Below are 13,268 nucleotides of genomic sequence, written 5' to 3'. Positions count from 1 at the left end.
TGCCCTTGTGGCAAAGAAGGCCAACAGCATCCGGGGTTGCATTAGGAAAAACATTGCCAGCAGGTCAAGGGAGGTGATCCTTTCCATCTGCTCAGCACTAGTGTGACACATCTGTAGTGATGGTTCCAGCTCTGGCCTCCCCAGTACAAGAAAGACATGGACATATTGGAGCAAGTCCAGAAAAGGGTCACAAAGATGATTAAGGGGCTGGAGTATCTCTCATATGAAGAGAGACAGAGAGAGCTGGGACTGTTAAGCCTGGAGAAGAGAAGGCTTGGAGGGAACCTGATCAATGTGTATAAACACCTGATGGGAGGGAATAGAAGAAGACAGAGCCAGACTCTTCTCAGGGGTACCCAGTGAAAGGACAAGAGGCAATGGGCACAGACTGATATACAGGAAATTCCATCTAAACGTAAGAAAATTTGTTTTTTATTGTAAAGGCTATTGAACAGTGGAACAGTGATCTGGTGGAGTCTCCATCCCTGGAGATATTCAAAACCCAACTGGACACGGCCCTGAGCAACCTGCTGGTGTTGACCCTTCTTTGAGCAGGGGGGTTGGATCTCCAGGGCCCCTTCCCACCTCACTTATTCTGTGATTCAGGTTCTGAGTGTGGTGGTGATGAAGCCAAGACATGACTGGATTGCTATGAAAGTAAAAAATACTTCACTCTACAAAATGCAGTAAGACATTCCCTCCCATGTTAACCTTTGAAGCATTGTATTTTTCAAAGTGAGGATACTTTAAGAAATTATCCAACAGTTGATTCACTTCCTCTCTACCCTGGCATGGTATAGGTCAGTAAGTACTCTAGTAATTATGCTGGCAGAAGTAATTTAACCACACAAAATCATTACTTTGGCATAACCTTTTGAAATAAAGAGCAGCATTTAGGAGAGGAATTTAATTAAACTTTAACATATGCCCCAAAGCTTTTGACAGAAACAACCTGGATGAAATAGCCTAAAAATACATATTTTGTATCTGTGACCAGGATGTGAATTGTCTTTCAACCATATTGGTGAACTTTGTATATTTGGAATGAATATTGAAAAAGAAATACCTTTTTCCGTATGAATCTTAACGTGGCTTCTTTGAGTTGAGGTCTACAGAGCCAGAAAACAATTTGGCTACATAGTTTTGGCTTCAAATTATAGATATGTATTTACATGTTGTAGGCTGAGATAGTCTGGTATTCAAGCCTAACTTGCAACCCATTGTCTATGGTTTAATCCAAGAAAGCATTTACTCACGACTGTTTTTTTTTCCTCTTGCTCATTTCTGGAATGATCCTATCAACTCTGCCTTTTCACATAGCCACTGCTATGTTCATTTTCCTAGCCCTAAACTTTCCAATTGCCTGAACATCTCATATTACTAGGCTCTTTAGTAATTTTGATGCCTCTGAGATGTTACAGCTACAGTCACTGACTCCAAGAATCTTATCCACCCAATATTATCATCAGTCAATCCATCAGGGCGATAGACTGCTTTGGCAATTTCAACATTAAATGGGAACAAGAATTAAGCTATTCCTCTGTTAATTGCAGTGTTTTTTATTTTCATTGAGGAAAGCTAAAGAATCTCCTAGGGCTGTCTTGGTAATACTTTTGTGTGATGACATTTCTTTGCCCCTGATGCACAGCCTGTTTCACTGGCTGTCTAGCTCTGAGATCCCCAGACATTTTCTAACCAAGTACAAGCCAGCAAGGAAGGCAGGAGAGCAGTGTCGAAAAGCAGCTGAGCTGGATATGGAACTTAACAGCTGAGATGCAGGAATACATAATGGGTTGAAAAATGTGTAGCTTTCTCATGCAAAGCATGTGATAATTTGGTAGTAATACAGTCATTCCTATTCCTCATGACATACATAAATGAAATTCGAAGTGAGGTGCATAAAAGCCCAGGTGAATCACTTTTCCTCCTAAATTTCCTGATCCTCGGGCTATGAGTCTGCAGATCTGATTGTAAGTGAAGGCTGAAGACCATTCACAATATGTTTCCCTTTTGAAAAAAATTACAGGAGGTTTCTTCAGGAGAATGTGCTATTATATGGTGACAATTAGTGCTGTTAGTCAGTCACCTTTAACTGGTAGTCATTAGACTCTTTGCGCTCTGTATTTTACAGTGGAGCCAGTATTAACATTCTTTTGGAGCCATAGTCCACACGATAGTTCGTACAATACTTCATATTTCAAATTGCAGTTGCATCTAACTGATGCAAAATATTCTCACTTTTTTATGGTCAATAGCACATGGGTTCTAGTTCTGCTTCCAGTAGAGGGAATGAAGAATAATTCTCAATAGTCCTGTTAGTTTCTGGTTTATAGAAGTCAATTTTAACAATGCATGACCAGGATAGTAACACACAAGAATTTAATAGCAGTGTGTGCTTATTTTGAAAAAGTGAATAATGAGCTATGCTCAGACTTGTTTGTCTGCTTTGGTATTTCAAATATACATCCCATTCTTGTTATTTTAGATACTCTTTACAGAGTGCTTCTTTAAAATAGATCTCAGAACGAACTGAAAGATGTGCTTTGTTCTGCATAGGACTGGATTAATGCACTCACTGTAGATTAAAGATTCAGAAAAGTGGATTGTTCTTTTCATCACTTCACACTCCCTCAGTAACTCCACACCAGTCTTTCTCAAGTTTATTTTTTTAGCTGACCACAAATCATACAGTTAAACAGTATAGTAAAAATTATTAGCAACTTTTCTAAATAAGTTGCTTGTTCCCAGAAAATTTGGCTAAACTAGTACCTGTCTGTAATGCGAAGTGTGAAGTCTTACATTAATGAAAAGGCGGGAATGCTTTTGGATTCAGCTGATAGCAAAAAGCCACATGTCTCTTTTTAACTTGCCAGCTGAGAAGAATCACACAAAGGAGACTGTGTGATATGAGCATAAAGGAAGAAGAAAAAAGGTAGTTCTGTAACTCTCTTTTGGCACCTGATGACCAGAATAAAATCATATAGATGTAACCTCTGTATGGGGGAAAAGATGGGAAGATGGCAAAAGTAAAAGAGGTCTTGTGCTGGTTACTTAACACTAAGCTCAGCATGTGTTTGAGGGGGTTGATCACATTTTCGATAACTGTGTTTACTGTATTTTCCTGTGCATAGCCCACAGGTTATCTGGAAGAAAAGCATCTGATTTGGCAGTAGTTTGGATTGTTTATATGTATACAAATGCCTATACCTGCATATGCATATGGAGGTAAGAGAAGAGGAGGTTTACTTCAGCGCTTCCCCTCTTCCAGGAGTCATCAGATACAGATCCCCGATAACCAGCTAGCCCCTATTGCCTCTCCCTTTAGCCTCTGTTCCTGCCTGATGTTGTGGGGTCCCTAAAAAAGTTTAGGTTATCTGAGAATTTATTTTCAAGGAACAGTACTTTTAAAGGGGTGCAAGTTATATCTGTACTGTGTTCTTATGGTGTTACAGATTGAAACATTTGAATAGAATCTAGGATCTCTCCCTATGGAAAATCTTTCTGCCTTTACTTCTGGAATAGAAAACTATCAGAAAGTATCCTCTCTGCCCCCAAACACCATTTTCTAGTGGCAATGGGAAAATAAGCTTCATGCTCTTTGGTTCTGCTTTGTTTTTTTGGCAAACCATTGCCCAAAACTGTTAGATGCCTGTTAGAGGAACTTTCTCTAGAGAAAATGCAAATGCAGGGTTCTGCAAGTGAGGTAAGGAACAAAATGACCCAGATTCACTGTGAGTGTAATTTCTGCAGATTTTGTGATTAGAGGTGGAAAAAACGAAGAAAAAAGTTTAAAAAAGAGACATTGTAAAGGGCTTTGCAAGTGCTTCTTCAGCATATAGGGCAGTGAGCTTAGCATGGAAGTCAGAGTCAGGAGCCTAGCTTTCCGGAGACCAAAAGCTAATGTAGGATAACACAGGGAATTCTGCCTTGTCATCCTGAATGGGTTAATGCAGTAACAAAACAGCAGTGTTTCTCCTAAGTTCAAAATGGAGCTTATTAGCAAATCAGCTGAATAATGCAAAAATTCAAGCAGAAACCAGACACAGAGGTGAATTGCCTGAGGGTCTCACATATTTCAAAGGAGAGAAATGTAATGATATCTTAAAGAGGTATAGACAAGCAAAGGAATACCTGTGGCATCTGATTACAATAACAGAAATTCTGCTGAAAGGCTTTGGAAGATTGACAATATTAACCTTGCTGTCTTATTTATCCCATCTTCTTTGATAAGCAAAGCCTCAGTAATCCAGTGATAGTGGCTCTAAGGTACCAGTTGTTGTTATTATTCTCATTTGAAAATAAGTATGATATATTATTTGTGTTAAAGTCTTCGGTACACGTGATGCTTTACAAGAAGAACCCCTTTGTGTGACATACTTTTGTTTGGACAAAATCCAAATACAGAACATGAAAGGAGAAGAAACAAGGCAAGAGAGAAACTCAGTGTGTTAATTACAGAATTTTAAAAGTTCTGTCCATGGTCAAACAATCACTGCAGAAATGACTGTGACATCCAAGAACTTGCTGTCCCTCAACCTGTTGCTCTCAGACATCAGCACATGGGAAAGGGTTGACACAAAGCCTGTGTGCAGTAAAGGCAGGGTGTGCAGGAAGGAGAAGAGTTTTGTCGTCGCTTTCTGACAGGAGAAGGTCAGCAAACCATGAAGATGCCCAGGTGGATTTGAGATTGGTAATAACATCTCTGTTCAGTTAAGAAAAAAACAGAACCAAACAAACCTAAGCTGATGGAAGGCAGTCTGTCTGGGCTGTGATATATAGAGTTCTGCATGGGTTACATCTATGTTTGGGTCATAAAATAGGAACCAAAGAGTGCAAAGCAGTACATCAGGCTTCAGCATAACGGCTCACATGGATTTGCTGGTAGGCGACCACATGGGTGCTAGAGATTGCCAGGCATGCAGAATTCAACAGCAGTGAGAATCTCCTTTGACTCTTGTCATTGAGCTGTAGACACATTAGCAGAGGCATCCCCGAAGCTGTAGTGTAGTCTGTAGAAGCACGGTATTGTGCTAGTGTGACTTATACATGATATATGTAGCTCAGGAGACGTGGGAAAGTAGTGACCAACGATTTTAGCTGTAAAAGCTCCACCATACCAGTGGGTGTACTGAATAATGCCCTTGAAGCTTCAGCATTTGCTTATCAGGAGGGTGGTTTTGTTCATTTATTATCACTGATTCATCCTGTTTTGATATAGGCATAGATTCACCTGCCTTTTATTGCGCAAAACATTAACCTAGCTGAAATCTAATTCTCCTTCATCATATTTTGTTGGAAAAGGATTTGGGGGAACCTGCTGAAAGAAACTCACCCCGTTTACCAGCTATGCAGTGTGCAGCTTTGCTTCCAGAGAGCACCAGCTGATGGGGGTGTTGCAGAGCACTCTGCAGGTCGCTTATAGCATTGTTCTTCTGGCATCCCCTAGAGTGACTCATGGGACAGGGTGTACTGCTAAGGAAGCCAGGACCAAAGCCCCATCTGCAGTAATATCCCCCTGTAATTTCTGAGTGGCTCCATCCAGCTACTCTGGATTTACACCGGTACAAAAGAGATCAGAAAGTGGCTGCTTGATTTCTACATTTCCTGACTTTTCAGTACATTCAAAAATTGTAACATTCCTGCTACTATAAAGTACGTTTTTTGTACTTAATATTTGGCTCAAAGTGCTGAAAGATGCCAGACCGCAAATCTGGACCCAGCACTAGCCTGCCAAAAGCCATAGTGGAACAACATGTTTGTGCAAATGCTGCAGTGACTGATGAATCTGCTTCCCTCGGAACCATTCAGAAGTATTACACGTGGCATCATCCAGTGTGTTAATGCTCTTGAGATACCGGCTGATTCATTCGGCCACATGTGTGAATCACGTGTACTGGGCCTGAGTCTCCTGTTTTTTTCTTTAGTCACTTGTATGTGAGAGCAGGCGCAAGGCACTGCTGCCTTGTCTGGACCTGGAATAGTTACACCTCCCTAGTACCTGCCAGAAATGGCACAAGATGTTAGAGAATCAGACACACGTAAGGTACCATTAAAAAGCAGTGACACACTGTAGTGGGCATTCTTTAACAGTGTCCCTCAGACAAGTCCTACAGTGACTCTAACAGGATCACTGGGAATTGGATAAAAGCGCAGCCAGGCCCAAGCTCTGAGAACCTCTGGTATCGCATGACTTCCATCCGCATTTGTCCTTAAGCGTGGCAGAGGAGAAAGATCAGTTCTTCCATGTTATCAGTTGTCACCAAAAAATGGAAGTGGAAGCTCTCAAAGAATAAATCTCCCAAGAGCTGAAAATTACATGTTCCTGTCCAGTTTTTCTCCAGCAGAACATTTCAAAAAAAATCTTTTTTGCACAGATCACTAGGGAAATTGATGCACATTTAGAATGGCTGCAGTATTATATACTTGCTGTAACACAAGCCCTCTTATTTGTTTAGGAAAGGAAGGGAAATGGTTCTGTTTTATTGGTGTTTTGAAATTTATTTTGGGACCATCTAGGGCATTGGCAGGGATCTCCTTGTATTCAGGCACATCAGTCTGGATAAGTAAATATTGTGAGAGTATTCTGTTTCTTTGTACAGTCTTTCAATTTGTTGCTTCAATATAAGTGTCTTAATATGTGTAGCATGCACTTCTTAGACCATTATTAGTTTTGATTTTAAAACTGCAGCAAAAAACTGTAGAAGAGTACTGCCACATAGATTATAGTGTGTTTGTCCATTCCACATTGAAAGTAAATGTTCTATTTTTAATGCCTTTTAGCAGAGTGTACCCAAATAAGAAAATCACTAATTGCTTTGACTGCTATGGCCATAATGTATAGTTAAATGGGCAGCATAAACTGCCTTGAGTAGAATTGCATCGTGTCAGAAACAAATCACAATTTGCAGTCCCACTTCTAGACTGAGCAGACCAGGAAAGAGAGAAGAATGCTGTAAAAGGATTGCTAAGTGGAGACAGTAACCTTTGCTATCGGAGGCTTAGTGATCACTGCATGGGACATTAACAGGCTGGGTTAAACAGCTTGCCAGTATTGAGCGATTCCAATGCTGTGTGTTTCCGTGGTTGTCAGTTAAGGCAGTGCCTGCAATAATGTGATGTGTTGTTAGCAAAATGCTTTCGATGCTACCCTAAAGGGAGGGCAATTTTAGCAAGGCTTTTCTTTTTCAGTGTAGCATCTGCCAAGACCAGTCATTTTTATAAGGTGCAGGAGAGTGGCCAAGAAAACTAGAAAAAAAAAATATATATATATATAAAAATTGTAGGGGGAAGGATGCTTAAAAAGTGTATTCATCAAATACGGCAAGCAAAGTAAATGTGGTGAAAAGTTTGCAATTTCACGGCATGCTGAAGATATTAGTCAGTATTTAAACAGGACAAAACTGTAATGTCATCACTGCGTTAGCACAAGGTGCTGACAGGCTGCATAAGCAAACGTTTATCTCCCCCATCAGATCTGCAGCCAGCCTGTTCTTAGACAGCCGCTGCGAGACAAGGGCGCTGTGCACTGCCTGCTTTTGAAACATGACCCCTAGCATCAAAATGGGATACATCTCTAATAATCCTTTCTTAAACTGTATATTTCCTATGGAATCAGATGCCCCACCGGGGCAGTCAGTTGTCCAAGCGAAGCGCCTGAGCGGGGAAAGCCCGGGAGACCCCCCTGGGCGAACGTCGGGTGCGCAGGGTTTTGACCTGCTGTCTCCTTTCACATGTGAGTAGTTTGCAGCTGCCTGGCCTGTTTAGAGCTGAGAACAGCACAGACCTTGAAAATAAATACAAACGTGTTACAGACCAATCCTGTGCCACTTGGAGTCGGTGGCAAAGTTCCCATGGATTTTCCTTGTATAGGTGTGAGGCTTTAGCGGCTGTTTGGCTGCAGGGTGTCAGGGCCCAGAGAGCATTAGTGAGCATCAGATTTTCTGCAAGGTAATTTAATTCAGGGGTTCCCTTTCATTCTTATTTTGTAGCCTTTCTTGCAAACTATTTACTGATACAGTAGATAAAATAACATTCCTTCACCTGCATTGCAAATGAAGGGGAGTTTTATTCTTGTTGAAATGAAACAGGATGTAGCATTTCCAAACCCTTCCGATTCCCATATTAACGTCCGCCACCTTTTTCCGTCCCAACAGGAGTGGTTCGCCAGGTGAGGCCCATCGTTGGACCTTTCCATGCCATCCTGAAGCTGGAGATGAACTACGTCATGGGGGGAGTGGTGTCTCATCGCAACATTGTCAATGTTCACATCTTTGTCTCTGAGTACTGGTTCTAAGAGAGCTTTCAAAATCCCAGAGAAGGAAGCCACTCCAAACTAAATCATTACCACAAAATATTATGTCATATACTTGTTTGTAAACCCCAATAGTGGTTTTTTTTTGTTTCATTTTTAAATATTTGGTTTATAGTTTAAGACCAATAACAAGCTATTATGTTGATTAGATATAGGATGGAGCAAATTTAAATGAGCCTGATTTAGTTGTGTGTATAAATAAGTAGTGTGTAAAAGTGCTCAACTGCCTAGTGAAATTTAAAACTTTTCTAAATGTTTAGGCAGCTTTTAACTATTGCTCTTTGGCCTAATAACCAGAGTGACTGAGGATGTGAAACAAATAGATGTCCGAGTTCATTAGGATGAATATATGGTATCTTTGGAGGGAAGAAGTTTGATAGGGATTAGTAATTTTCCCTCAATATAAAGTACTCTGAAGGAGGCAGTTTGTCAGAAAGTGCCAAATATTCGCTTTGGGGCTCCAGTAGGATAACTGTGCATAGGCACCTAGAATTACTAATCACTTCACAAAAGTTCAGCCTGAAGATTTAAAAAGAGCCATTCAGCTATGGCTACAAGAGGAGTGCAAAAGGAAGTGGAAGCAGTAAGAGACTAACAACGATTGCACATATTAAAAAAAAATACTCATTTTGGTACTTGCTGTTTGACTGTAAAATTATGTTTGATTCAAATTAAGCAAATACCTCTCACTGAAATTAAGCTGTTATGCGGATAAGATGTATTGCCTGCATTCTAATCACATCTGTACTCAGCGATACATGGGAAACTTAGAGCTATACCTCCTGCCTATTATAGAGTAAAGCTCAATACCTTTCTAAATTTGGTAATAAAATTAGCATGTTAAAACTATACACTTCCTATGCACCCAACCAAGGCATATGTAATAATATAATGAAACTCTCACAAATAAATGAATGTTTAATGTATTTTCTGGGCATCAAAGTAATGTATCTTTTTTATTACAGAAGAGAAAATAAATAGCTCTGTGTTTCAGTTTCTTACGTCTGTTAAGATATGGGGAAATAAAGAAAGCCAGATGGGAAATTCTCAGAAGTATGTTATGATTTCTGCTTACCGCAAAAACTGTATAATGTATAAAAATATATATCCTGTATGCAAATTAATTATATTTATATATTACACATGCCCCAGTCAAACAGTCTGCCATTCCGTCACTCACTATTAGCTCTAGGCATTTGTCTCATCCCTGTGTTCAAGAGCCCCTGAAGCTAAAGGGAATCTTTCCTTTGACTTGAATCATCTTTGGATAAGACTAATTAAGTGGAGATGATCGACTGTCCTCTCTGATAAATCCCCATTGCAAATAAAAGACCATAACAACTTTACTATGTACGTAAAGTACAGAAGTCTTCATTCAGTTCTCCGTGGCAGGTAAACTTCTCTGCCTACAACATCTTCATTTTATAAAGTAAGAGTTTATAACACATTCTCATAAATCAGTTTTGAGTAAAGAATACCTTATTGACAGTATTTGGTTCCCCCACTTAGAGAACATCCCAACCCCATCCATAACCTTGTGCTCAGGATGCCATCAGGAATTGCTGAGAGCCTAAAACATGTCCAGTGCTGTCAGTGACTACCTCTACAAGACTTGTGAGTTCGTTAAATAGTTACCATAACTGAGGAGCGAAATGCTGTGAAGCAGATATATTTGGAGCAGGTGACTTTCATCAGTCAGCTAACTGATGGAAATTTTGGAACCCCCCAGATTACAAGATAGACTGTTGATTTCAGGGATTACTTGCCACTTGTACCTAGGTAATTTCAATTTAGATTGAAAATAACAACCAATGTTTTATTATATTACATAAACAGTCCAAGAAAATGAGGAAGGAAGAGTCCCATTAAGTCATAAAGTTCTTTTTCTTGCCAGTGCAGGAAAAGTAGGTAGCCTTAGTACCAAAAATACAAAAACTGTTTCCATCTGATTTTCTAGACTGTAATTTATGATCATTTGTTTCCTCTTTAAGTGGCATTTAGTTGCAATGGAAAGAACTTCAGGACAGCAAAAATCTAATTTTAGGATCAAACTGATGAACAAACTAATTTATAAGCTTCTCCTTTCAGTAAACTGCCACCACACACACACGCGTGCGTGCGCACACGCACACACACACACGCACACACACACCCCTCTCCCCTTCTTCTCTCTGCATTTTTGAGTAAAAATATCATAGAAAAAGGATTACCACTACTTCCTGGAAAACTGTTTTCTTACACTGTCCCAAATAATGTTTGAGAATTACAACCAGCTTTTTAAATAGTCCTGATGCCATATGAGAACATTTATTCAGTAGCTCATTTTATGTTTTTTGTATTTAATAAAACTGCAGTGAATACTTAGTGCCATGGTCACTATGATGTCTTAATTTATAATGGACCAGCAAAGAAAAATTAGATAATTCAGTAATGAATGAAAACATTAAATATTTATCTTATCCATACTTGCCACGCTACTCTTTCGCAAATGGGACCAAGTAAAACTATTTGTAATTTTTATTGGCGAATCATTAAAGCTGTTCAAGTGGGAGCACATGCTTATGAAACTGTCACTGAAATCTGTTCATTTTTAGGGCTTTTTTCTTGCCAATACTCTGTTTGGATTGATTAGATACTAGTTCAAATGACTTTATTCATAGGGACACTGAGAATCACATGTATGTGAGTATTTAGAAGAAAACAGCAAAAACAAGTACACACTGCCTTAGTCTGTTTTTAAAGCATCATCCACTCAGTCATCTGCAGAGTAATATCACGAGCCTTGGGAAAAACAACTGCACACCTTCAAAAGAATGAGCAATAATAAATGACAGATACTGCCTAGCATCAAATTACCTGTTAAATTATCTCATTTGACACAAAATGAGTATGAAGAGACAAGTATCATTTCAAATGAGCAAAAGCTCACAGGTGCCAGTCCGATTCCCAACAGGAGGAACCGCAGGTCATCGGTTGTTGTGTTTTACCTCAACCGCTGAAGCCGGGATCCCGGACGGACGGGAGGACTCTGATCTGGCCATATCTGGGGTGCTACAGGGGCTGCTCTGAGGAAGAGTCTTATGGCAGGGGAAACTGTCTCAGGGGTATTTACAGTGGGACTGGGCAGTTTGTATAAGCAAATTCAGAAAAGACTCTGAGTAATCACGGCCACAGCCTCAGTCTTATTCAAACAGTGAATAACGAAATAGGAATATTTCAGATCAACTTGCTGATAGACTGATCTAGTTTTTACTTTTTCTTCAGCTGAAAAAAAATCACTTCATGAGGGATCTGTAATTTATTAGCAGACAGAGAAGGCAAAATAATATCATGTAATCTTAGCAGAGTTACTCCTTTTACAAAAGGCACCGAAGCCAAGGACAATAGCAAGGAAGAACAAACACGTTTCATAATAGTGTTCAAATCGGTACGTTCCATGTCTGATAGCTGGATATGCTTGTGCAGCGATGACAAAAGTTATTTCATGATTTGTGGAGAAATGCTATGTGGCGTTCCAGGATAACGTTCATAACTGCAGTGTAGGGTCTCGGAAACAGTTGTTAACTCGCTGCAGCACTGCAACACGGCAAATAGCTTGTCATCTCTGGGAATACACGCATTATTCTGAGCTTGTGCAGCCTGAATGTGTTGCTGTCTCAACCACAAAATCACACTCTGCCTGAATTTGGACCGTGAAAAATATTAGCATCCTATGTGGTGCACAACTGTCTCAGTGACTGAACACATGCGATCAATCAGCGCTATGAACACGACCCATGTAAAAGCTCCTGTTACAGGGCTTGCCTTGTACAGGGCAGAGTGGAACGAAAAACATGGCACAAACTGACTTTTGGGATAGGACAGCCTAGCAGATTGAGTTACACCAGCATCACCCACATGTGACAACCTGTACTTTTTATGGAAGCAGGTACAATGCAGTTGTGTTCTTACATGCATGCTGGTATGCATCAATTAAAACAGAGTATTTCCAGATGGATTGCAGTAGCTCTTTGTAATGATCTATGGTTAAATTAGCAAGTATATGTGGATGACAGCCCATATTTCAAGCCAGCTGAAAAGCATACATACTGGTAGCTGAAGTAAATTCGTGAATATCTAATTTTGAAGAGTGGCACAAAGCCATGTGATGCTACCAATTCAACATGGGCTAGTTTAATCCAGTTGGTATGTAGATATACCTATGAGGACAACTCCTTCCAGGAGTGAGTGTTAGAAGAGGTTCAGGTGCCCTGTTTGCTCCAGTGAATGCTTAGAATATGCTCTGCTCTTCAGTGACTGTGATCTTATTACCTTCATTTTTTTAAAGACTGTACTTTGGTCTTTGTTTGCAAAAATGTTGATGCAGAAAAAGGTAGGTGCCAACTGTGGCAGAATAAAGAGCGTGGGCTCTTGGAAACATTGGCTATGAACAGTAGCCTTTAATGCTTCTCTTGCAATGTTTCAGCAGCTGGGTGTGCAGCCTGCATCCGGCCAGGAGCAATTGCTATTAACAGATGAACCAGGGGAAGCGCACTGAGTCTGTCTTTTAAATTTCAGGTTGTATGAAAATTCATTTAATCATGAATAAGAGCGCCACACTTAGTACTGTCCCCAGTTGAATGTATTCCCAGATGATATTCTTTTTGAAAAAGCTGATGATCTTAATTGACAACTTGATATGTTTATTGGCCAGCTGAAAAGGCAGCATTTGCAATGCTGGGTCACTGTAAAATAATTTCTTGGGTAAGCAGGGCTGTGCTCACTGGGACCAGTCCTGCGCGTTGCCACGCAGGCACACTGCTGCAGGGCACCCACCAGCACTGGCTGTTTGCAGAAGGAGTAAGACTTGGCCACATACATAAAAATTATGTAAAAAGGGTCTGATTTTCAGCTCCCTCCCATTCCCACCCCAACGGGCCTCTGAGGCCGATGCACGCCGGTGTCGGCAGCCGGTGAC

The 13,268-nt window shown here is 40.3% G+C and overlaps 1 protein-coding gene across 2 annotated transcripts in view; it reads left to right on the top strand.

Moving 5' to 3' along the window:
• The window catches only part of FBLN1 (fibulin 1), an 82,558-nt gene extending 71,883 nt beyond the window's left edge, over positions 1-10,675 (top strand). For both annotated transcript variants that reach the window (XM_067305104.1, XM_067305118.1), the window contains exon 17: positions 8,154-10,675. In XM_067305104.1, coding sequence (XP_067161205.1) covers positions 8,154-8,293 — 140 coding nt within the window. In that variant the 3' untranslated portion in view covers positions 8,294-10,675. The remainder of the gene's footprint in view (positions 1-8,153) is intronic.
• The last annotated feature ends 2,593 nt before the right edge of the window (positions 10,676-13,268 follow it).

Source organism: Apteryx mantelli, chromosome 1 (assembly GCF_036417845.1).
Source record: "Apteryx mantelli isolate bAptMan1 chromosome 1, bAptMan1.hap1, whole genome shotgun sequence".
In the NCBI taxonomy this organism is placed as follows: domain Eukaryota; kingdom Metazoa; phylum Chordata; class Aves; order Apterygiformes; family Apterygidae; genus Apteryx; species Apteryx mantelli.
The sequence above is the reverse complement of the archived record's forward strand: the minus strand, read 5'-3'. Positions and strand labels throughout refer to the sequence as shown.